Genomic DNA, 24920 nt, shown 5'->3' on the forward strand with positions numbered 1-24920 from the left:
TGATCATTAAAAAGTAATTTATTGTCTTGCAAGAGGCCCAATTGCCACACAGAGGTAGACAGTACAGTCTGTGAAACAAGTGCGACCAGGAGGGAGGGGCAGGCCAGTCTTTATACTCTGTTATTGTTATCTTCCAAGGTTCTTTAAACTCCAGAGATGGATAAGACACCACCAGTGATCTTATTATACTGAACTTTAGTTTAGCTTAACTTACAGCCTGCAAGTCCTAAATTGGACAGCCCTTTGACCTTAGGGGTCAGGGCTTCGGCCTTCAAAGCTCTCCCCCTCTTTCTCCTGCTTCGCAGGCGTTTCACATCAATGTTTATATCACATAGTCAGCAACACACATAGTAGTCAATCTAGTGTATGTTAATGAAAATCAAAGTAAGTAATGAAAATCTAAAATCTCCCATTACACTCCTCCCTTTTTATCATTCATTGATAATTGTTTCATCAAAAACACTCACACAGTACTAATAATCATAATGAAACGTACCAAGTTCAAGTCTTACATCACACTTATACTTCTCATTTCTGAATTTCATATAACTGATCATACTCTTAAACTTAGTAGACAAAAAGATTAAAATTAAAACTATTAGGCAAAAACATTAGAATTAAAACTAGTTTGAAAAAAGATTAAAATTAAATAAGCTCAGGCTATTTTTTCAGGGATAGACCCTTAATTTTACAGCAAGCAGATAAAGGTTTATTCTGGAACCGGGCTAGACGAACGAGCTCTGTCATTGCATCCCCAACACTATAGGTCGGACCCTCAGTCATTACAATATAAACAAAGAAAAGTTAGATTATATTTAGTAGGAAAACAAAACATGCTATAAAAACACAGATAAAGTAGATAGGAAAACTCCTCATATTCAAACCCTGTCCTTGTATGCCATCTCGTAACACGGATGGCTACTGCTTTTAACCCTCTTTACATATCATCATCGTTCCAAAAAATAAAAACATCATAAAAATTCAACAAAAATGAAATAAGAAAAATAAAAACATAAACAAAATATAAACAAAACATTTACATGTTAGTGTAGCTTCCGCTATCACTTTCATAGTCACATTTCCCTTCTCCAGTTTCCTCATCAGAAACCACTCCCATTTTTGTCAGTTTCACCCCTGTCCCCTCACTCACCAGTCTCTGTTCTGAGCTGGAAACACATTTCAGAATGCATGGCAGTCAAAACAAAATCACCAATCCCATCGCTGATAGCTTGGCGTTTATTGATGTAGAGCTTCCTGCTGTTGCTGTTCCTCCTGGCCTTGTGGTACCGACGGGACCTTTCTGCAGTGATTGGCGTGTACCCACGTAGCTCTTTCTGCGACCTTCACGGCTGTGTACGTTATCAGAAGCACTTTGAATGGCCCCAACCACCTTTTCGCCTTCCAGCTTTTCCTCCTCAGATCACGGATCACCACGAAATCACCAGGTTGGATCTTTTGCAGGAATGTCTCTGCTACTCCCCTCTGAGCTGCCTTTACCTGCACAAAAATATTAGACAACAAAGAAGACATTTCTTTGCAATAATTCAACATGTCATTCTCACATACTTCTGTTGATGGCAATCTCTGTTTACCTCCCTCTACCCCCATGAATGGGGGTTTTCCAAACAGTATTTCAAACGGGCTCAAATTTGGTTTGATCCTTTTCCTCATTCTCATGTACAACAGTACAATAGGGAGTGCTTTTACCCACGTGAGTCCAGTTTCCTCACAACACTTAGCCAATTTGTTCTTGATCGTCTGATTCTGTCTCTCAACAGCGCCCCCACTGGCAGGATGATAACTTGTGTGTGTTCTCATATCAATGCCCAAAAACTGACCCACTTGTTTTATTACCTCATTGACAAAATGTGTTCCATTGTCAGAACTGATTTTTCGTGGTATGCCCCACCTGGGTACTATCTCTGTGAGCAGCGCTTTCGCTACAGCCGCCGAATCTTGTTTCGACGTTGGAAACGCCTCAACCCACCGAGACCACATAACCACCATAACCAAACAATATTTTTGTTTTCCACAAGGGGTTAATTCAATGAAATCCATCATTAAATATTCAAAAGGCCCTGATGGTGGCGGTTGAGAGACCACAGGTGTCTTAACTCCTCTTGCTACATTATGTGTGGTGCAAGTGACACATCTGTTACAAAAATTTTCAGCAAATGCTGTGAAACCCTTCGTGAACCATAAATCTTTCATTTGTGTCACCATCCCCCCTTTTGACGCATGGTCAAATCCGTGCGTTAAACGTGCAAAATGACCGTAAAAATGTTTTGGTAAACAAGAAAAGCCATCAACACTCATCCACACATTATCCTTTATGCTGCAGCCTGCGGCCTTCCATAGGTGTTTCTCTGCTGCTGTAGCAAAAGTCTGCATGCTCTGTAAAGAAGTGGGAATATCAGGGTTATTGTTGTCAGATATCACAGTACATGTTTCTTCTATTGTCTCATTCGCCGCCGCGGCCTTCGCTGCCGCGTCTGCTTTGGCGTTTCCTGCTGATACAGAAGTTTTATCGTTAGTATGCGCTGCGCACTTACATATCGCAATCCTTTGTGGTAACAGAACGGCCTCTAGAAGATCAGATACCAAAGGCGCGTTCAGTATCGGACGTCCGTCTGACTTTAAGAACTTTCTGTGCTTCCATAGAGCACCAAAATCGTGCGTGACCCCGAAAGCATATCTCGAGTCTGTGTAAATTGTTACGCATTCGTTTTCCATAATTTTACACGCTTCTGTTAAAGCAACCAATTCAGCTGCTTGCGCCGAATATTTTGATGGCAATTTGCCACTTTTTACAACTTCAAATTCTGTGGTTACCGCATAACCAACCTTATTCTGACCTGTTTGTGGATCTCGCGTCGCCGATCCATCCACAAAGAGGACAGTTTCGCCATCATCCAGTGGCATGTCTGAGAGATCTGGACGAGGTGTGCACACCTGCTCCAGAGCTGTCAGACAGCAATGATGCTCATCTCCGTCTGTTACTACGGGTAAAAGTGTCGCTGGGTTATGTGTGGTACAACGTTTAACAGTTATGTTTGGCATATCCAACAGGATTGTGTGATATCTCAACCACCTTGCTGTAGACAAATGTGATGTTTTCTGCTCTTGCAAAATCATGGACACTGAGTGTGGCACGTGTAATGTCAGATTACTATACCCCACAAATTCCCTTGAAGCCATCACGGCCTGTTCAGCTGCGGCCACAGCCCGTAAACAGTACGGCAGGCCGGCGGCTACTGGATCTAGCTTTGTTGAAAAATACCCCACAGGTCTCAGTTTATCTCCATGAATTTGCAAGAGCACAGAAGTTGAAAACCCATTTTTCTCATCTACCATTTGCACAAAATCCCGGTCGGCTATAGGCAGGCCCAGGGCAGGAGCCAAAGCCAGTTGCGTTTTCATTTCAGAAAACGCTTCCTCTGCTTCCTTTGTCCAAGTCAGTTTGTGACATGATTTCATCCCTTTCCCTGCAGTAAGGGCTCGTAAGGGCTGCTCAATAATTGCATAATTGGGAATAAATGTACGACAATAAGCACACATTCCCAAAAATGACAATAGCTGTTTCATTGTGACTGGCCTTGGCACCTCCCTGATGCCCTGCACCCTCTTCTCAGAGAGTGATTTACTGTTAGGACTAAGCACATGCCCTAAAAAGGTCACTTCCTGCTTGACAAACTGCAATTTTGACAGGCTGACTTTGTGTCCCTCTCTCGCCAGATGCTTCAAGAGAGACACAGAATCAGCCACACATGTTTTCTCATCACATGCACAGATCAACAAATCATCCACATACTGAAGTAATGCCGTTCCAGCTGTCAATTTCAAAGGCTCGAGGCTTCTTCGAAGCGCTTCGTTGTAAGCGGTCGGACTTTCGCAAAATCCCTGACATAATCTCGTAAAGGTATAACTAGTGTTGCTTTCGTCAACGAAAATTATGACGAAATATTGTCGTCAACGAACCTTTATCACCTGACGAAAACGAGACGAGACGCAACGTAAATGCTGGTCATGTGACGATGACTAAAATAAATGTATAATGCAATATCGTTGACGAATAAAAACGAGACTAAATGTGGTTTAACAAAATAAAAACTATGCTAAAATGTCTCTTCATTTTCGTTGACCAAAACGAGACGAGACGAAATGTTATAACGTCACGACGAATGAGAGAGTTGTGCGTGAACCCGTTTAGCTACTGTCTATGGCGTGAACCCATAGCTTTGTCGGCTTTAAATTCTGGTTTGCGATCTGGTCACCCGATTATCAGCAAATTTAACAATATTATTCCATTAGTTATTCCATTAAAATGTCTCATTGATATATTTGACATTCATAATCGTCACCCTCTGGTTACATGAACGCGTCACCACCGCATCAGCACAGAAAACATGGAGTTTATTTTAAAGAATAATCGCACAACCTATTCGATATTCTATAATTAAATAAACTAATCGAATATTCAAAAAACGTGACTCATCCCTGCATGGAATCTCTTTCTTTTCCCAAATCTTCACTCACGTCTCACCCATTTTCTAAGGGGATTATAAACGTTTCTTCATTGGTTCGCTTTAATAAGGCCTATTATATTCGTATTCTTTACTGTGGTAAAGTAGAAAATGCTGTAGGACAGATAGCCTACATTTGTACTTGCATGTCAAATTCTACAGTTTGTGCTTGTTATAGACATGGTAAGGCGCGTCAAGTTTAGTTGTAAAGCGCGTTTCACACGCGCGGGTGATTTTTTGTTTCACTTTCTCTGGCAGCGCAATCTCAAACATAGCTTAAATATCTCGCCCTTGTGGAGGATAAAATTCGCTCTTCAGACCATTTTACATCAAGTTGAAAACATGAAGATATCAGAAAAGAGATCGATGGACTCTTTCCTGCTCGTGTCCCACATCCCTCTCAAAGCGCATTGTGGTAGGCTATATCACGCGTCTTTGTGTGGAAATATAAAACGATTTTTTATTTTTTTAAACAACCCCCGCTGGTAGTTGGTCCATTACCAACAAACTGCCACCGACACAGCCCTAAATATAATAAGATAACCTTGTTTGAAATACTATATTGACTGGGTTAAATAGAATTGCATTACTAAATAAAATACAATTTTCATTGACTAAAACTAGACTAAAATGTCATCAGTTTTCGTCGACTAAAACTAGACTAAAATGTCATCAGTTTTCGTCGACTAAAACTAGACTAGACTAAAAAGAGTATGAACGTGACTAAAACTAATAAAAACTAAAACGACAGCTTGACACAAAGACTAGACTAAAACTAAAAGTAAAACAGGCCGCCAAAAACAACACTAGGTATAACCTTTTCCATTAAAATCAAATGCAAACCAGAATTGACTTTTTTCATCCACTGGGACGCTAAAAAAAGCATTAGCCAAATCCACCACAGTGAAGTACTTTGCATTTTGGGGAATTTGGGAGAGTATCGTATATGGGTTTGGAACTCTCACCGCTCGCGGAATGATAGCTGAATTCACCGCCTGGAGGTCCTGAACGAAACGGTATTCTGTCTCAGCATTCTTGTCACGAATCTTTTTAACAGGAAAAATCGGAGTGCGCACTGGAGAATCTGGACAGGGAACAATTATTCCTTCTTTTAATAAAGACTCAAACACTGGCAAAATCCCTCGCAATGCCTCCTTTTTTAATGGATATTGCGGTTGACATGGCCTGTAATCAGATTTTGCAGTAATCATAACTGGTTCACAACCCCTGATTAACCCCACATCATATTTATGTTTTGCCCACAGTTCAGGAGGTATTTCTGCCAATGCACTGTGAATGTCAGTGACAGAAATAGCCCCTCCCTTCCTGTTCTCCAATGCACACTTCTCAGTCACTCGTACAGTTCGCCTCACTCCAACCATAAAATCACATGTTGACTGAAAAGCCCCAACAGCTGTGCTGTGTTTTGACCCTTCACCTGTTTCTTCCCAATCAGTGGCTCTCACACATTCTCCCACAAACAGGCCCAAATCTCCCCACGCTTGCTCTGTGACCTTGGTCACAGATAAGTGTGGAACACTTTCTCCTGCAATCAAAAACAGCCTTTGCTGTTTGTCTGTTAAACTAGCTGAAAGCGCACACACATTTTCTGTCCAGAAAATTTTATCAAACCTTAAAGTCTCGTTTTCTGTACTGTTAAACCAGTTTTCTTCATATTGTGGTTCTCGTTCAATAACAACGTGTGATGTGCAATGCATTTTGTCAGGTGCCATACAATCTGTTTTCCCAGACGTCGTTCGGCTTTTTGCCAGTTTCAGAATCATATTTGCCCAATCTGAATCACTTATCTGCCATTCATATGCCCATTTTGGGTCAAATTTTAAACAGCACGCCTCAGGATTTTCCTCAGTTGATATCCCTGATGGCCCTGCTGTTAATGTCAAATTTAATTCACACATTAAATCTCTGGCCATTAGCGGTGTCGGACAGTTTGTTGAACAGAGGAACGCATGCCTCAATGTTGTTCCCTTTTCTGTCTCACACACTAAGGGCTCCGTGAAATTTTCAAAAATGACATGACCCGAAGCCGACATGCTTTTATACACAGAATCTGTTAATGTCGGCGGGCACGGGAAATCACACGGTCTTATTGTTGAGCGGCAGGCGCCACTATCGACAAGAAAGTTTACAAGTGACCCATTCACTAACATTGGATATCTTGGCATTTGTGAAAACGCCTCACTTTTATACATTTTTAAGCATTCCTCAGAAACATCCATACTCAAAACTTTATCAGATATACATAAAGGTTTGCAAGCATTTTCTTCGTTGCAGAGAGCTGGACAGTGAGAATCAGTGTATGTGTGTGTGTGTGTTTGTTGTGTTAAAATAAAATGTTCACTTCCCTTTTCTTGAGCTGGAAACTGGCCTCCCGTCTGCCGCCTTTCCCTCTCGCGCTCTCCGCACAGCTGCTGGCTTCAATCCGCCTTTGTCGCCTCAGGACAATTTTCAGCCCAATGTCCCTCTTTCTTGCACATTTTGCACTTTGTACACTGTCTCATCATGTGATCATCCGACTCACACACAAGACACTTCCCTTTCTTCTGGTCCGTCTTCTTCTTTCTTTGATGGTTGTTGCTTCTTCCATACGGAAATGCCACTTTCGCCAGCTGCATTCCGCCTGTTTGCTGCATCCCGCCCGTCAGCTGCGCGGTTTCTTCCGTGTGCAGCGCGTGCGCCAGTGCATTTGACAGTCTTCCGTGTTTCCACTCGATGTAACTGATTTTCGCTGTCATTGAAATTTCTGGTTTCATGCCTACCAGCTTCAGCTCTTGTGTAGTGGGGCTGAATTCTTGGCAGAATTTGATCAGTTCTTCAGCAAATCTGTCCCCCGCGTCTTCAGGGTTTGGCAGAACTGTCATGCACTCTTTCAAGTCTGACCCATTCCACGGTCTGTGCACGTACCTAGGCTTTGTCGGTTTCACTGGCTTTTTGGGCTTTTTTGCAGTCTTTACTTGCTTCTTTGGTTCTGGCTCTGTTTCGGATTCCGTCTCTGAGCGGTCAAGGTCGTGGTCAAGCTTCAGGGCTACCAATTTCTGCTCAGGGACGTGTGTCAGTCCTGCATAAGCCGGCGGAGCATTCTGCGCGCTCGGCGCACTCGGTGCCGGGTTTACATGTGGGAAAACACAAACACAAACATTCCGTTCATTAGCTGGTGTAGGTGTCACATGTCTCTCACATGCATTCATATTTTCCTCACCACATTTACTCACGCACACGCTGTCAGGTGCCGTGGGCACAGATTTTTCACACACATCACTCTGCTTTTCATTCATAGCCATTTCTTGCTTTTTCTGCATTCTGCATTCTCTCTTTCTTGCTTCTTCCATCCAACATTCAACCGTTGCATCACAGTTTTTACACACATGTCTAGCGCACGCACAGCAGCCTATTGTTTTGTTGCTGCGCTTCTCAATTGACTCTTTAACCACTCTTAATCTTGTGGTGCTTACTGTTCCTTCTTTCGGAAAATCATGATGTCTTATGAGCTTCCCTATGTCTTTCAAGCCCTTTTTCCCATGATTTTTCTTCATTGCACAGTATACCGGTGTGCAGTATTTACTATTAGATGTCCCCATAATGGCTGTTATTCTCCTTCTTTCACTATTGCCTGTGGATTTTACTTCAGCGCGCTCAATCTGACTTTTCACCGTAAATCAGGAAAGGTTGGAATTAATTTTTCTGCATACTCTCAATTGCCTCCCTGGAAGTGTTCCAGTGATCAATTATTTCAGCTCCTATTAATCTCACAATAACGAGTACTCGGCTTCGGTCTGGACAATCACTCGACCTGCCTAGGTCTCAATTTCCTCGCCCTTTTTAAAAGCCTCCCTTTCCTCGTACCACAGCTCTAGCTTCAGTTCTTAAACACAGCCATTATGGTTCATCCACAAAATTTTCTTTTCCAAATCCCCAAATGAAAAAATAAATTTGCTATCTCTTACCCAAGATTTTCTGTTGCCACCTGGGTTCTTTTCCGAATTCCAGTGGAAGTCCTCCCGGGCCTGAAGCGGCTGGTTCTCCTTCTCTGAACACTTTCGAGGTGAGACTGAAGCCTATTGCATTCAGGGCGTTTTCCCTCCACCGTCCGCTGATCAGGTCCAGAAGGCCTTTCAAGGAATATCGATCCCAATAATCTGACACCAACTGTTATGGCAGTTTAATTCACTAAACAATCATCTTTGGCATAAGAGACAGTCTGGAATCAAATGATCATTAAAAAGTAATTTATTGTCTTGCAAGAGGCCCAATTGCCACACAGAGGTAGACAGTACAGTCTGTGAAACAAGTGCGACCAGGAGGGAGGGGCAGGCCAGTCTTTATACTCTGTTATTGTTATCTTCCAAGGTTCTTTAAACTCCAGAGATGGATAAGACACCACCAGTGATCCTATTATACTGAACTTTAGTTTAGCTTAACTTACAGCCTGCAAGTCCTAAATTGGACAGCCCTTTGACCTTAGGGGTCAGGGCTTCGGCCTTCAAAGCTCTCCCCCTCTTTCTCCTGCTTCGCAGGCGTTTCACATCAATCATTATATCACATAGTCAGCAACACACATAGTAGTCAATCTAGTGTATGTTAATGAAAATCAAAGTAAGTAATGAAAATCAAAAATCTCCCATTACACACCCCAGCCCCGAGCTGTGGAACCTTCATGTATGGCCGCTGAGGGGACCTTCTAACAGGCGCCTCTGCGCTCTAAGATGGGGAGTTTTTACAAAATGGCGCCAGGACATCGTTATTGACCAGGGGATCTGTTCCGTGTTGGATGTTTGCGCTTTCTGCAGCACAGAAAGGATAGCGGGAGTTGCCATCCATGCTGAAGGTGCAGGTGGCCACTGTTGCTGCTATTCGTTCTCCGGTTTACGGGCAATGGATCAGTAAGCACGCTCTGGTGATCAGATTCTCAGGGGAGCGAGGATTTTGTGTCCTTCACGGCCGCCCTCCGTGCCACTGTGGGATCTTGCTCTGGTTTGAGGGCTCTATCCCCGTAGCTTCGATTGCGGTTAAGGAGCTTTCCCTGAAGACGCCGTTACTTCTTGCTCTCACCTCGGCGAAGCGCATTGGAGATGAACGACGATTAGCATCTGTTTCGGACCGGGAAACTGCAACGTCACTCTCCGGCCGAGACCTGGCTACGTTCCAAAGTCTCTCAATACAATGTTAAGAGAACAGGTTGTTTCCCTGACCGCCTTATCTGCTGAGCCATCAGCCTCGCGTGACGCTGACGTTCAGAGCGCTGTTAGCCCTGTCAGGGCTTTGCGGATGTATGTGGATTGCTCGGCCGCCTTTCGTCAGTCGGACCAGCTGTTCGTGTTGTAGTGGATCTACTAAGGGACGTAGTGTTTCAAATAGAGACTTGCTCACTGGATTGTGGACGCTATTATTTGGCTTACGAATGACAGGGGAAAGATTGTCCCCTTAACATCAGGGCTCATTCGACGAGGGCGATCGCCTCCTCGTGGGCCTGGTCTAGAGGTATGTCTATCCAGGATTTATGTCTTATTGCTGGCTGGTCTTCTCAGAACACCTTCACCAGGTTTTACAACTGGATGTACCCTCTGTAACGTCACAAATGCTTTCGGTGAGTTGATGTTTTACTCATGTATTAAGAGCGGTTATAATTAGCTATGCAGTAGTTACCAGTATGTTGCTAGCTCTGTGCTTATGACTATTGATGCAGCTGTCACCGCTAACGCCGTGGACACCTGTGTTTAACTCTCATGCTTGAGTGCTTAATGTGTTGTGTCTGCCCTGATCAGTGCAGCCTTCCCTTTTCATTGCTTTGGGATATGCACATTTTTATAAGGTTAAGCAGACGCGCCATTTGTCTAGTTCCACCTATCAGATGCGAGTATCCCTAGCAGCACGGCTATTGGCTAGAAGAACTGTCTGTCTCTTGCGAGTGGTGTAGCTTGACCCCGTTATGTGGGCTTATCTCACGGCGGGATTTTATACACATTCCCATATACGTCACGCTGACGTAATGTTGAAGTTACCGCCTCGAAAGGGAACATCTACGGTTACTATCGTAACCTCGGTTCCCTGAGAGGCGGGAACGAGACATTACGTTAGCCGCCGTGCTCGCTGTTTGATCAGCTGTGCGAGCGAGTCGTGATTCTGACGTAATTGCCGCGCCCATGCATTTTATACTGCCCGCGAACCTGTCAGTATTTGCATGCTTTGCGTCAATTGGCCAGCTGTCCCCAGCTGGCGTTAGCCCATAAGACTTCAGCAAAAGAGGAGAAGGGAGGAGTTCCCATATACGTCACGCTGACGTAATGTCTCGTTCCCGCCTCTCAGGGAACTGAGGTTACGATTGTAACTGGAGATGTTTTTCTTTCTTGCAGTTTATACAGCCAAGTGCTGTCACAGAGACAAGCGTTATATTTCAGGACACCTAATTCAATGGTATCTGTATGTATGTCAGATAATAGGAATATTTTCATGAGTGCAAATCCATAAATGGATCTTTAAAAGCATCAACTAACATTACTGAATGTCAAGTCAAGTCAAGTTTATTTGTATAGCGCTTTTCACAATACAGATTGTATCAAAGCAGCTTCACAGTATTAAATTAAAATAATACAACAAAGTTTGTTTCAAGAGGAATTTATTGATTGATAAAATTAAATTAAATATCCCCAAGATATCCCCAACTGAGCAAGCCAAAGGCAACAGGAATGATATAATGCTTTACATAACATTCATGTTCTTTCAAGTAGTTAGCCAAATGTTTTTTTTGTTGTTGTTTTTTAGAACATTTCTGTGTTATATATATACTTTTAAACAGATTTCTGCAGTACCGTCACTGACTTCCAGAGATCTCTAATTGAAAACCCTGGCTTTCATGGATCTTAACCCAATTCTTGTAATTGCATAATCTCTTTAGCATTAGAATGTATTGAAAAGCCATTATTGTGCCAGTAGCTGTGTCCCAAATGACAAACTATACACTAATTCTATGCAATATGTACTCAACCATCTAGTGTATGAGGTTTAAAAGGCTATTTTGTCATCCAGTGTTTGAGTATAATAGCCTCTCCACTTTGGAACTGGAATGCATCTATACCACTGTCTCAAAGAAAAATATCTAATCTGACACTGAAATATTTCCATAGTATGTAAGCAACTACAAATCAAGAACAAAAATTCAATAAGCTCACCAAAGTGTTTTCAGGTTGTTTGGGTTTAATAAAACGAAGGCTAATCAGTAAACTAATTTGCCCAGAAAAAGGAATAAACACTGAATAAAAACATTCAGTCAGCATTCAAATATTTTTATCCGAGCTGCAGAACTGAGGCATGACACTTCATTCACAGTGGGATGAATACTCAGTCTCTGACAGATCACCTGAGGGAAATGTTGATAGTGAGAAATTAGCTTAATGCCAACTGATACTTTTGAATCACATTATATATATATATATATATATATATATATATATATATATATATATATATATATATATATGTATATATATATATTTTTTTTTTTTTAAGGTAAATAAAATCTTACTTGTTTGGTAATAATCATACACTTTAATCACAGCTGGCTTAAGATTCTTCACTGGAACAATCTGTTTTAATTGTAAATGGTGATTGACAGGAATATTTTTTGGAACCTGCAGGAGGATAAACATAAATCATGGAAATTATTGAAGATTTTAGATCAAATGTGAAGGAATCACTGTAACTTATCATATGAATGTTGCTGTTCTCCCACCTCTTTCAAATATATGATAACATGATCATCTTTAGAATCAACCCGTTCCACAAATGATGCGCTTGAATGCCGTTGAGCTTTAAGCTGTGGAAAAAGTATTTAAAAAAAATAAATGTATGATCTGTTACATGCCCAACTGGAGAGCTATTTTCTGTAAGCTATCATGCTGTTCAACAAGAAGTGAGGAGGACAATATTGGCCATAGCTGCACCATCTTACAGTAGATTCACAGAGACATTACAATAGATTCACATAAATCTAATAATGAATCACTTCACATAGTCAAACGCACCACTGATGTATCAGCTGTGAATCCAGATAAGAGTTTAATATCCACAATGACCATGTTAGTCCTTGCCTGTGCACCATCATATCTGGAAAAAATAAATATGATCCATCAGAGTTGATGAACAAAAGCCATAACCAAAGTCATGTCTTATAGCATAAAGTTATTGTTCTTACTTCACAGTGAAATTTAACAATAGGGACTGTCCAAAGGTTTTCTTGCAATCTCCCTCAATCTTAGCATCAATGCTCAATGTTTTAGCTTCAGTAGGAGTGGGAATGTTGTAGAACTGAGCTATCTGAGAGAGTCAACACAAACAAAAATAAATTAATAAACCATTTCACAGCAGAATAACCACAATGCCAAGAGAGAAAGAGAGAGTAAATGAAGCTGAACGCACTACAGACCTGCACAGACACACAGGTTGAGCCCTTCACTTCAATGCTGTATTTGGCTGGAACGGTCTGCAGCTGCTTCTCCTGGTACAGTAACTTGTTGTCCTGATTGACATCAAAGTGGTGAGTGTCTCCTGCTGACTGTACAGTCACTGTGCTGGAGCCGTCAGAGCTGAACACTTTGGTGGCGTACAAAGACAGAGCCTGAAGAGCCACCACTGTGTCCTGGGAAATAAATGTGTTCAGTAATGTCACTTTTACTCATTCACACCGCTAATAATGTGTTTGATTGGAGTAGTTTGAGTAACCTGTGTGGAGGAGAATCCTCCATAGGCATTCTGCTGCTTCACAAGCCAGCTGACAATCCTGTTAGCATAGCCCAGATCAGCTGTAGTGACTGAATCTGCAGAGAGAACAGCTAGCAGCACATATGAGCTGATCTCCACTGCCAGAGAATCAGAGTCATCAGCAGATGCAGACTGAGACCAGTGGAGATGAGACCCTTGAGGACAAAAGACACACGCGTAACTCAATGAGCATGACAAAAAAAAAAAAAAAACATTAATACAGTAAAAGGCAACAGAAATCATCAGAAACAAACCTCTTACCGTCTGAAATAGCAACATCCTCCAGTTTCTTGAAAAGCTGCTGTCGAGTGTCCGTGTCATTAGCCAGACTGAAAGTGTAGGTGAGCAGAGCAGTGGTGTAAATGTTTTTGACATCCTCAATGACGGACCTCAAGCATGACAAACCTTTACTGACGACAGGATCCTGTGACAAAAACAGAGAAACAGACACTGTGAGTGTCATTTTTCTATGAGTTTATACTGTGTTTCCTGAAGATGAACTTACTGTGACTGGAGTTTCCAGTTCAAGCAATGATGCAGTAATGTAGGCAGTCATGGTCACATTATCATTCACTCCACCCTGGAATATATGAGAAATGAAGGATAAATAAAGCAACACACTCAAACTATTAAAGGAAAGTTCAATTAGACAAACTTTGATGTTGACTTGAGAACATCTAAATGTTTAAAAAAAAACTTAAACATTCACAGGTCTAAGATTCCAGGTTTTCTAGATAGTTACTAGACCATTTCTAGGTGGCTGCTATGGTGTTCTAGATAGAAAGAGAGATATAATAGAGATATAGAGAGATAGAAGTTGACAGACCTTCATTCTGTTGTTGAACAAGCTTCCCTGTTGGATAAAACAGCCGTCTGAATCCCGTCTACTTATTAACCAATTCTTTGCACCCTGAATAATTTTTGGATCAATAAATATGTATTTCTGTGCTCTGCCAAAAGACCTCAGGACAAAGGCAGTCAACCTGGTGGTGTGGAAGATACAATAAAAAAAAAATCATCAGGTTTTTCAATGAATTCCATTCATCATAAATATCAAAACAAATAATTTGAACTGAGAGATACATTTTTTTTTTATTTTTTTATTATATATTTTTTTATTGAGCATATATACAATTTCAATCAACAATATAAAAGAGGCTCAAATATTTTTGTATAAGTGTACGTACAAAACAAAACAAAACAAAAAGACAACAACAACAAAAAAAAAAAAAAAAAAAAAAAAAAAGAAAAAGGACAAACAGCGCGAAAGCAGAATACAATATTGTAGCAAGAGGTACAATAAGAGTTTATATAAATACAATAAAATAAAATAAGTGTTTATACAGATACTGATTGTAAGAAGTCTATGAAGGGTTGCCAAATTTTATAAAAACCTAAGAGATTGTCTTTCAACAGATATCTAATTCTTTCTAAATGTAAAGTATTGGACAGATCCCAAAGCCACATTTTGTCAGTAGGTATCGCTGGTCCTTTCCATGACATCAGAAGTAACTTTTTTGCAGTAATAAGAGAGTAGGAAATGAACCGCTGCTGGGCTGAAGTAAATTTTCTAAATAACTCTGATGTGCCAAGAATAATCAACAATGGTTCAGGTGAGAATGTAGTCTTAAGAATTCTTGACAGTACATTAAAAACATCAGACCAATAACTGGTGACCTTCGGGCAAGAAAAAAAAGCATGAAAAAGTGTTGCATTAAGGGACTGACATTTATCACAATTCGATAAAGCGTTTGGAAAAATGTTGTGGATCTTTACTTTTGAAAAGTGAAGCCTATGTATAATTTTGAACTGTATAAGACGATGTCTCGTATTATTGGAGCAGGAGTGTATGTATTCCAGAGATTCTTCCCAGATGTCATCAGGAATATGGGTACCCATGTCCTTCTCCCAACTATCTTTATATTTATTGGACGAGGGGGAAGACATTGTTTGTAATTTGTTATATATATTAGAGATAAATTTGTCTTTATGTGGGGGTATAGTGAAACATTCATCCAACATAGATTGTGGTTGTGTCTCGAAATCTGGCATGAATTTTCGGATGTAATCTCTAACCTGTAGATATCTAAAGAAATTATTGTTATGTAGTTTGAACTTTGTTTGTAGTTGTGCAAAGGAAGCAAATTTACCCTCAGTATACAAGTCACGGATACAACATAATCCTAATTTCCTCCAATTAGAAAACGTCAGATCTAAATTAGAAGGGGCAAAGGATGGATTTTTGGCAATTGGTAAAGAAAGAGGTAACGTTTTGTGGGTAAAATGTGATTTAATCTGTTTCCATATACGAAACAAATTATGTATGATCGGATTTTGAACGTCCTTTGCTTTGTCAAGTGGCAATGGTGAAAGTACTAGGGCTGCAGGTAAATATGGATCACAGTCTTCCACTTCAATAGCTAACCAAGTGGGGAGTGTGTTAGAAGTGATGTTGAAGGAGTTAATATTTTTAAAAGCACATGCCCAATAATACATCATAAAATTTGGGAGGGATAGACCTCCGTTCGTTTTAGATTTGGTTAAATGTTTTTTGTTAATTCTTGGAGTTTTATAATCCCATAGAAAGGGTTGAATAATTGAATCAATTTTCTTGAAAAAGGATTTTGTTAAGAAAATAGGAATATTTTGAAACAAGTATAGTATTTGTGGTAAGAAGATCATCTTGATGGCATTTATCCTCCCAAGTAGTGATATTGGTAAGGTTTTCCAAAACTGAATTTTATTTTTAAGTTTTTCTAATAAAGGTGGAAAATTAGATTGCATGAGAGAGGAAAGTTTCTTTGTAACCTCTATACCCAAATATGAAAATTTATCAGTGGTAACCTTAAAGGGGAACCTTGCCAACGTTGTTTGAGGAATGTCATGAACTGGCATTAGTAAACTCTTTGTCCAATTTATCCGATATCCTGAAAATTTCCCAAACGTTTCAATTTTTTCAAGAATGGATGGTATAGAGAGGAGAGGTTTAGTCACATATAACAAAATATCGTCTGCATATAACGAAATTTTATTTGTTGTGGTCTTTGTCTGATAACCATATATTTGGGGGTCTAAGCGGATACTTTGTGCAAGTGGTTCAATAGCAAGAGCGAAAATTAGTGCTGACAGGGGGCATCCTTGCCGTGTTCCTCTGAACAGATGAAATGAGGAAGATAAATTGCGATTTGTATGAATTTGTGCTTTAGGATTTGTATATAAAAGTCTTATCCATTTAATGAACCTCTCACCTAAATTAAGTCGTTTAAGCACTTCGAACAGATATTCCCACTCTATCTGATCAAACGCCTTCTCAGCATCTAGAGTCAATATAGTTAGATCGTTGTGAATTTTCCTGTCAGTGTATAAGATATCAAACAGACGTCGTAAATTAGACGTTGAGGATCTATTTGATATAAAGCCAGTTTGATCGTTGTGAACTATTGTATTCATTAAAGGAGTTAGTCTATTTGCTAGGATTTTTGCATATATTTTATAATCTATGTTTAATAGAGAAATTGGACGATATGAGCCAACATTTAGTTCATCTTTACCTTTTTTATGAATAACAGTGATTGTAGCCTGAGTTAATGTTGGTGGCAGGGTGCCGTCTAGTTGGGCTTGGTTGTACATTCTATGGAGAAATGGTGTAAAAATATTACTAAATTTTTTATAAAGTTCGACCGGCATACCATCAGGGCCAGGTGATTTTCCGCTTTTAAGGGAGGCTATTGCCTTTTGTATTTCTGTGGCTTGAATATCTGTATTAAGCATTTCCGAGTCTTCATGTGAGATTCTTGATAAGTTACATTCGTTTAGAAATGTATTCATAGTATTGGGATCACTATTACATTTTGAAGTGTACAAGTCAGAGTAAAACTGTAAGAAACGCATATTTATCTCCTTTGGCTTAAGTAGTATATGTCCCCTGTCATCTCTAATCTTGTGAATAGCTCGATCGGCTTCTATTTTTTTTAGTTGACGAGCTAGTAATTTGTGAGGTCTTTCTCCAAATTCAAAATGTTTTTGTTTAATGAATAAAAAAGCTGATGAAATTTTCCCAGAGAGAAGCTGATTGAGTTGATATTTCAGATTAGTTATTTCTCTATGCAAGTCGGGAGTGGGGTTTAAGGCATTCTGTCGGTCTAATTGTTGTATCTGTTCTTCAAGATGTTTACACTGAGTTACTTCTCTTTTCTTTTTGGCAGCTTCATATGATATTACACATCCTCTCAAATAGGCTTTGAAAGCCTCCCATAAAGTGCATGATGTGACTTCTGGGGTGTCATTCGTTTCAAAATATAGTTTTATTTGAGCTTCAATGAATCTACAGAACTCCTTGTTTGTCAGTAAATAAGGGTTTAATCTCCAAGATCTACTGGGTGGGTCCATACCTTCCAAATATAAATTGAATGTTAATGGGCTATGGTCTGATATTGATATGGTATGATATTTCACATTAGTTGTGAATGGAACTAGTCGAGCATCAATTAGGAAATAATCAATTCTACTATAAGAATTATGAACTGCCGAAAAAAAGGAATAATCTCTGCCAGATGGGTTGGTAAAACGCCATAAATCTATTAAGTTCATACTTTTAAGGAATGAATTTATAAGAACACTTGAATTATTTTTGGGAATTTTACGAGATGCTGATCGATCAAGAAATGGGTCTAAAGGCGTGTTAAAATCTCCTCCTATTATTAACATAGTCTGCGATAGATTGGGAAGTAAACTGAAGACTTTCTTAAAAAATGCAGGGTTATCCATATTAGGAGCATATACATTGACGAGGGTTAGAGATGTGTTGTATATCTCTCCTGAGACAATGATATAACGACCATCTTTATCTGCTATAGTGGAATTATGAATAAAGGGTATGCCTTTCTTTATTATAATGGCTGCGCCTCTTGCTTTTGTGGAGAAGGACGTGTGATATATCTCTTTTACCCATTTAGCTTTCAATCTATTATGACAATTGTTTTTTAAATGTGTCTCTTGCAAAAAGATTATGTCTGAGTGTAATGATTTTAAGTGATTCAAGACTTTACCTCTTTTCACCGGGTTGTTTGCGCCACGTATATTCCAGCTTGTAAATGTCAGTCCCTGTTTAACATTCAGTGCGTTCGTCATATGTAATAAGAAGGAAAGTTGGCATATGAATGAGATGGGAAATCAAGTATCTATATGAATTATATTGAATGAAACTTGCTTCTATTGCTGCATAAGAATTGTTATTACGCATATTCGCGAGCATAAACACAGTGAACAACAAATAAGTGAACAACATAAACTTAAATACCTTAGGCTAACCTAATGTAGCCGCAGGAAAATCGTTCGCGGGAAAAAGCTAAAAAACAAACAGAACAACTTCCCTGTACGAGTAACCTAACTTACTACGACTGTTACTCCTTTTGGGGAAAGCCCCTCAAGCCAAAATACAAAGTCATGGCCATTTGTAGGCTAACACAGAACAAAATATTTGCAGGTTCAAATAAAAAAAAAAAAAAATTTAAAAAAAAAAATTTAAAATAAAAAAAAATAAGTCAAACCTGTATAGTAATACGTTGTGAACAGTTTGTAAACTTGAGAGTGAATTATTATACATCTTATTGGATACCTCCAGAACAACGCTTAGAAAACGGTAGAGAAGCACTTCATACAAGAAATAGGGATATTAACTTGAGTAAACCTTCGTAGCATATTGACAGTGAAAGTCTGATATAAAAGTCTCTCTCCACTTGCATTTCTTGTCGTGCTATCTTACCACATTTTGTCGAAGTAGGATATCTGATGTAATATCAGTCTTTTAACTTCTTCCAGTTGATCCTGATGGTGTTGGTGTTGTTGTTGTGAGACGCGCAGCATACTCCTCGGCTTTTTGCGGGTCTGTAAAGGATGACTGGGAGCCGTTGTGGGTCACTAGGAATCTCGCTGGATAAAGTAAGCCGTATCTGACGCCGGGTTGATTGCGCAATAGTTGCCTGGCTCTGTTGAACTGCGCCCTTCGCTTTGCCACTGATGGAGGGTAGTCGGGGAAGATGCTTATGGATTTACCTTGATATTGAAGGTTTCTCATAGCGGCAGCTTTGCGGAGGATGTCTTCCAGGACGTGATAGTAATGGAGGCGTATTACGAATGGGCGCGGTGGGTCAGAGGGGTTCGGACGCTGGCGAAGGGTCCTGTGGGCTCTGTCAATAAGCGGGGCTTCGTCCAACGAGAGTGTATCTTTCAGCAAGTTGGCAATAAAGTCCCTCGGTTTCGTCGCTTCCGAGCCCTCTCGTACACCTGTAATTCTGATATTGTTTCTACGGGATCTTCCTTCTAAATCTTCATTCTTTTGTTTAAGACTGACAACTTCAGCACTGAGATTAGCCACCTGTTGCTCAAGTTGGCTAATGCTATCAGAGTGTGCAGTGGCGGCCTCTTCTATGTCAGTGACTTTAGCTTGTAGCGTCTGGGATTTTGCTTCAAGATTAGTAATAGACACTTGGGCAATGTTGTTGGTCGTAACAATCTCCGCTCTCAAATCGTTATACACACGCTCAATGCGTCTTTCCAAGTTCTCACATATGTCATCTTTTATCTTCGTCATTTCACCTCTGAGTGCTGTGATGGCAGCTAGTAGAGCTCGATTAGGAGGATCCTCCTCATCACCGCTGGACTCATTGGGCTGCGTGCCAGGCAAGGTCGGTGGTTGGTCGAGGCCTAGTTGAGTCGATTTCGGTTTCTTGGGTTTTTGTTTGCTCATATTGAGATATCCAGTCGAACTTGAAGTCTTATTGTTTTAAAAGTAAATGCGTTCTGAAAGCATAGAATTTACATCGTTGTTGGCCCTTGAAAGTATTTTTTAACGGATTTGGCTAAGGGAGCTCTTAAAGACGCGTCTTACTCCGTCATCGCTCAGTGGCGCCCCCCGAGAGATACATTTTTGAATGTGTTTTTTTCGTACCATCCTTTTGGGTTTATTATTTTAGATTACCTTAATATTATTTCTGTTTAACAAAAGTAATAGTGAAAATATTTTTACCATGTATTCCCATCACCATAACCAAATGTGCTGTATGATCCATCAGAATGCTTGTAGTTCATTTGTCTCTGGTATCCTGTTTGGTGTGATAATGGTTAACACTTCAACAGTTTGATTCAGTGTGTCTGATTATTCAACTTTACTAAATGACATTCAGGTGTGTATAGAAAAATTGATAATTTGGCAGTATTTTCTCAGTATTTCCTTGACATCATGATTTATGTCTCTCACCGCTCTTCAGGAAGCCTGTGGCTCTCTCTCGGATGGCTGAGGTGAGCTGCTCCGTGTTCTCCAGATACTCCAGAATGTAAATATTGGGAGAAAGAACAGCCATGTTTTGCTCTCCACACCCGTACGGCATCCGTAATAATCCGTGAAGATTCCTCAGTGCACGACCCAATATGTCTCCTATAAACCATACACAAATAAAACTCACTACATTTTATAAGTTCAAAACCCAATCTCCTCATATATGCTTGTATTTGTAAATGTTACCAATGACTGAAACAGAGGATCTGGCTGATCCCTCTATCACATCTTTAGGGAGAGACAGAGCCGCTTCCTCTGAGAGACTGTCACCTACTGTATGAAACAGACAGACAGAAAAGCATATTAGAGATCAGTAGAGTGATGTTATAAAATTAACATTCTAATACCATCTGTGAAGTCCAAATTACTGCGATTCAAGCACTTTGGAAAAGGGGAGAAAATAGCCACAATTTCCAAATTTGGCACACCTGAACAACTAAACTTGTTCCATAAAAGTTGTCATGAAAGCCTGACAAATTTCAGCTTTCTAATTACAATGTCAGAGAAATATAAGAATATTTTGGTTACTGTATATTTTAGCTCCCTCTATTGATCCTCAGATATTGTGTGTCCTCAAAATGTCCTCTATGCAATGTGTACTAATTTTCATGAAGTTAGAGTTTGTGTTTATAAGATTAAAAGCCAATTAGTCTTTTATATGGCAAACATATTGACAGCCCAAATTCTTTGAGCAACTTTTTCTCAGTTGAAAAAGCTTCACTGCTTGATCCCCGAAAAAAAATGAACAAAAGCAAAAGGGTTCCAGCATTATTTGTGCTTATACACCAAAATATATGAAATATTTGCAGACTAACCCTTTGGGCACAATAACCAGCTTTGAGTCTCTGTCTTTTCAGTTCCTTCCGCCTGCAGGATAAAACAATCACATCAACACATCATTTTGACATAAGCAGCATTATGATAAAGGGTAAATGACATCTAAGAGACATTTGACGTGCGCTGACCTGTACAAGCAGACTTCGTGTGACCGTGTCAATGCGTCCTCTCTCTGGGACGCTCACAATCTCATTGTCACACACAGTCTGGGACGCCTCTGCCTCTGCACTGACAGTAATATTCAAGACTCCTAAAACATAAGACATATACGTGAAGATACAACAGACACAAACACTGAGAAACAATGATTCAGACTGGAAAACTCACCAAGAACAGAAGGAGTGAGGATCCATTTAAAGGTTTTTCTTCCATTAGCACATAGACAGGATGAATACTGATCATCAGAGGAGGCTTTGAGAGTGTAGTCTGAAGACGGAGCTGGAGTCACTTTAACCTGTCAATCAACCACACATGATTAGAGGCATATTTGATATGATTTGATTAGAATGTGTCTGAAATCTCACCATGATGCACTTGGACAGATAGTTGAAGACCGTGGCCTTCAGCTCAAAGATCTCCCCACGGATGATGGAGTAAGGCAGAGAGAGCTCCAGGAAGAAGGGCTGGAAAACTGTCAGCTGAGCAGGAGGAGCGAGACCCAGACCTTCAGAGGACAGACAGAAGACCTCCGTCTCCCAAGAGGTGATGGTGTCAGGAACCGTGACAGGAACCTGAGCTGATCCAGAGTCCCTGCGGAGGAATTACAACAATAGGCATATTTGATTCTGACCCTGCCATTTTTCCTGTATTAAATAACAATATTCAGCACATAGAAGATAAAATAATTGGATTCAAAATCTGCAAAGCAAGCAAGGTATTTTCTGTTTTTTTTGTGAGGGGAGATGATGTATTAAAGATAAGTAATAAGATAAATATGATGTTAAATGTACTGATTACGCTTCACATACCCCACTTCAGCAAGTTCCCAGATCCACGTTTCTGGAAAGAAGGTCCGAATCGTCACTGCTGGAGAATGTCTGTCATTTGCACCAATTGCACCCGCTTCAGCATACATCCCTCTCCTTGGAGCACTTTGATACATCACTGGGGAAAAATATTGATATTTTGTAGTTTTAAGTGATATGTATGTGAAAAGCAAAATAACCAAGTCTCTATAGAGTCATAAGTGAACAGCAAACGGAAAGCAGATCATCATTTTCCTACACATTATTTTATTTTCATATACAGATTTATTTTACTGTTGTCAGAGTTCCCTTTTGAAAGGGAACTCGCGCTGCGTCCCCTAGGGGTCACTATGGGGAATGCCTCCGGCATGACAGGTGTCTGAAGCATGAGTCTAAACATGACAATGAACTTGACTTTTGCAGGTGGCCGCCTATGACGTCACCAAAGATGAGACCATGAGTATAAAAGGGCACCTGTGAAATACGTCATCCTCTTTCTTGTCTTCAGGAGACCGTCTGTTTGAGTGTGTGTCTAAATAGAAAGCCAAAACTATGGCTTACACTAGCACCATGAGTTTCAAGAAGTGTGTTCCTCCATATCAGCTTTTCCTGACACCTGATGACGAGGAGCATGCAAGCTCAATCCTTGAGGGAACTGTTTGCGTCTATTGAGGAGAGTAGGAGACTGAGATTGTGGGGCTCACAGATGGACGAGCAATTTGTGAGTTGCCAATGAGTTTGAGGAAGGTATGAATACCTCTCATTTGTTGGCGGCAGGTGAAAGCAAGCTCCTGGAGGATGATGTGTTATCTCTCACATCATCTGATCCGGCAGTGGGCGCACTCCTCGTCTCAAGCCAAGATGAGCAGGATGAGGGTGTTGAAATCGAGGATGTCTCTGAGCACTCTAAGCCCACCTGCCCTGCAAATGACGAGCTGCTGGATGTTATATCTCACGCCACGGAGTGATTTGATTTGTTGTGGAAGCGCGAGAAGCGCGAGCTCCCTCACAGCCGCCTCGATGAACACTTCCTGTTGGGACATCAGCTCGTATGAGTCTTCCCTTTCTCCCAGATCTTCAAACTGAGGTGCGGAGATCTTGGGGAAAGCCATTTTCTGCTCGCATCCATCGTTCACAGGCAAACTATGTTGAAGTGGAAGGGATGCAGGAATATGGTTATGCGTCGATGCCTCCATTTGGAGAGATGCTGGCCAGCTATCTCTCGGTAGGTGAGGCATCCACATTGAAGGCGCTGTTTCTGCCATGTTACATCACGGCTGAATGGCAGAGTATATGCAGCAGCGGGTCAGGCTGGGGCGTCTGCTTTGCACACGATGGCCGTATTGCAAGCCTACCAGGCTCCTGCTGAAGGACCTGGTCCAGGACCAGGGGCTCCCCCCTGAGGTGGTGAAGGTGCTGCGCAGTACCAAAGATTTGGCTCTCCGTGTACCGAGCTCTTTGACACATCTGTCGAGACGGTGGTCAGGAAGTTTCAGGAGGCGCGCTCCGCGGCTTTCAGGAAGGGGGCTGGCCTGCCCCAGTCTGAGGACTGGAGGTGAGACCAGAAGGCAAGCACCGCCTCTCATGCTCCCCCTCCTTCAAAGGGTAGAGCGACCCTGCGCAAGTTCCATTTCAAAAGGCACCGTCTCAGGTTACGCATATAACCATGGTTCCCTGAGAATAGGGAACGAGACGCTGCGTTCCCTTGCCATGCTTCCAGTATTCCTGTACACATCTCCTTCAGACAAGAAGTGGATGACGTATTTCACAGGTGATCTTTTATACTCACAGTTGCACCAGTGGTGACGTCATAGGCAGCCGACTGCCAATGTCAAGTTCATTGTCTTGTTTAGACTTATTTTTTTTGCAACGGCACAATTGTGATAAGTAAAAAATCCCACGACACACCACTATATAAAAATCGGACAAAATTGCACAAACAGGCATTGCTTCAAATGGCATATAAATCTATATATTAGGCTATATAAAAAGTAGTACTCACTTTAAATGCGAAAGCTTAAGTCCGGTAGGAACACAATAAGTATGATATTGTTAGTGATGATAAAACAACAAATTTACATATATTATTTAAATACTGTTGTCAACGTTGGTAGTGTGGCTTTATATAGCTATGGTCTTGTATAGCTAAAAGCTAGTTTATATAAACTCAGGCTGCTTACCAAACTGAAGCCATTTTTATCTTTCACTGATTTTGAGAGGATTATACATGCTTTTATCACAACTCGCCTGGATTATTGTAATGCTTTATATATAGGTATTAATCAGGCCTCCCTCTCCAGACTACAAATGGTTCAAAATGGTACCGCTCGACTCCTGACCAGAACTTATAAACGAGATCACATTACGCCTGTTCTTGACTCTTGATACATTTTAAGATTCTGTTGTTTGTCTTTAAATCTCTTTATGGTCAAGCCCCAGCTTATATCTCTGAACTACTGAAGCGGCATGCTCCTCTGAGGTTAT

At 40.7% G+C, this 24920-nt stretch overlaps 1 protein-coding gene across 3 annotated transcripts in view; it reads right to left on the reverse strand.

Annotated features, from left to right (window-relative positions):
- The window catches only part of LOC309506006 (alpha-2-macroglobulin-like), a 65667-nt gene continuing 40747 nt past the window's right edge, over positions 1 to 24920 (reverse strand). The window contains exons 17-36 of one of the 3 annotated variants that reach the window (XM_082179514.1): positions 22440 to 22575; positions 21996 to 22221; positions 21799 to 21925; positions 21600 to 21721; positions 21450 to 21501; positions 20821 to 20907; positions 20557 to 20733; positions 20326 to 20401; positions 14125 to 14281; positions 13804 to 13878; positions 13560 to 13722; positions 13260 to 13453; positions 12964 to 13176; positions 12733 to 12854; positions 12563 to 12644; positions 12271 to 12354; positions 12064 to 12169; positions 10871 to 11898; positions 8489 to 10580; positions 1 to 1497 (exon numbers count right to left, since the gene is read on the reverse strand). In XM_082179514.1, coding sequence (XP_082035640.1) covers positions 11858 to 11898; positions 12064 to 12169; positions 12271 to 12354; positions 12563 to 12644; positions 12733 to 12854; positions 12964 to 13176; positions 13260 to 13453; positions 13560 to 13722; positions 13804 to 13878; positions 14125 to 14281; positions 20326 to 20401; positions 20557 to 20733; positions 20821 to 20907; positions 21450 to 21501; positions 21600 to 21721; positions 21799 to 21925; positions 21996 to 22221; positions 22440 to 22575 — 2240 coding nt within the window. In that variant the 3' untranslated portion in view covers positions 1 to 1497; positions 8489 to 10580; positions 10871 to 11857. Of the gene's footprint in view, positions 1498 to 8488; positions 10581 to 10870; positions 11899 to 12063; positions 12170 to 12270; positions 12355 to 12562; positions 12645 to 12732; positions 12855 to 12963; positions 13177 to 13259; positions 13454 to 13559; positions 13723 to 13803; positions 13879 to 14124; positions 14282 to 20325; positions 20402 to 20556; positions 20734 to 20820; positions 20908 to 21449; positions 21502 to 21599; positions 21722 to 21798; positions 21926 to 21995; positions 22222 to 22439; positions 22576 to 24920 lie in introns of those variants that run through there. The other 2 variants (XM_082179515.1, XM_082179516.1) reach the window with 2 other exon arrangements.

The sequence above is a fragment of the Leuciscus leuciscus genome, assembly GCF_965113295.1.
Source record: "Leuciscus leuciscus genome assembly, chromosome: 9".
Taxonomy (NCBI): Eukaryota; Metazoa; Chordata; class Actinopteri; order Cypriniformes; family Leuciscidae; genus Leuciscus; species Leuciscus leuciscus.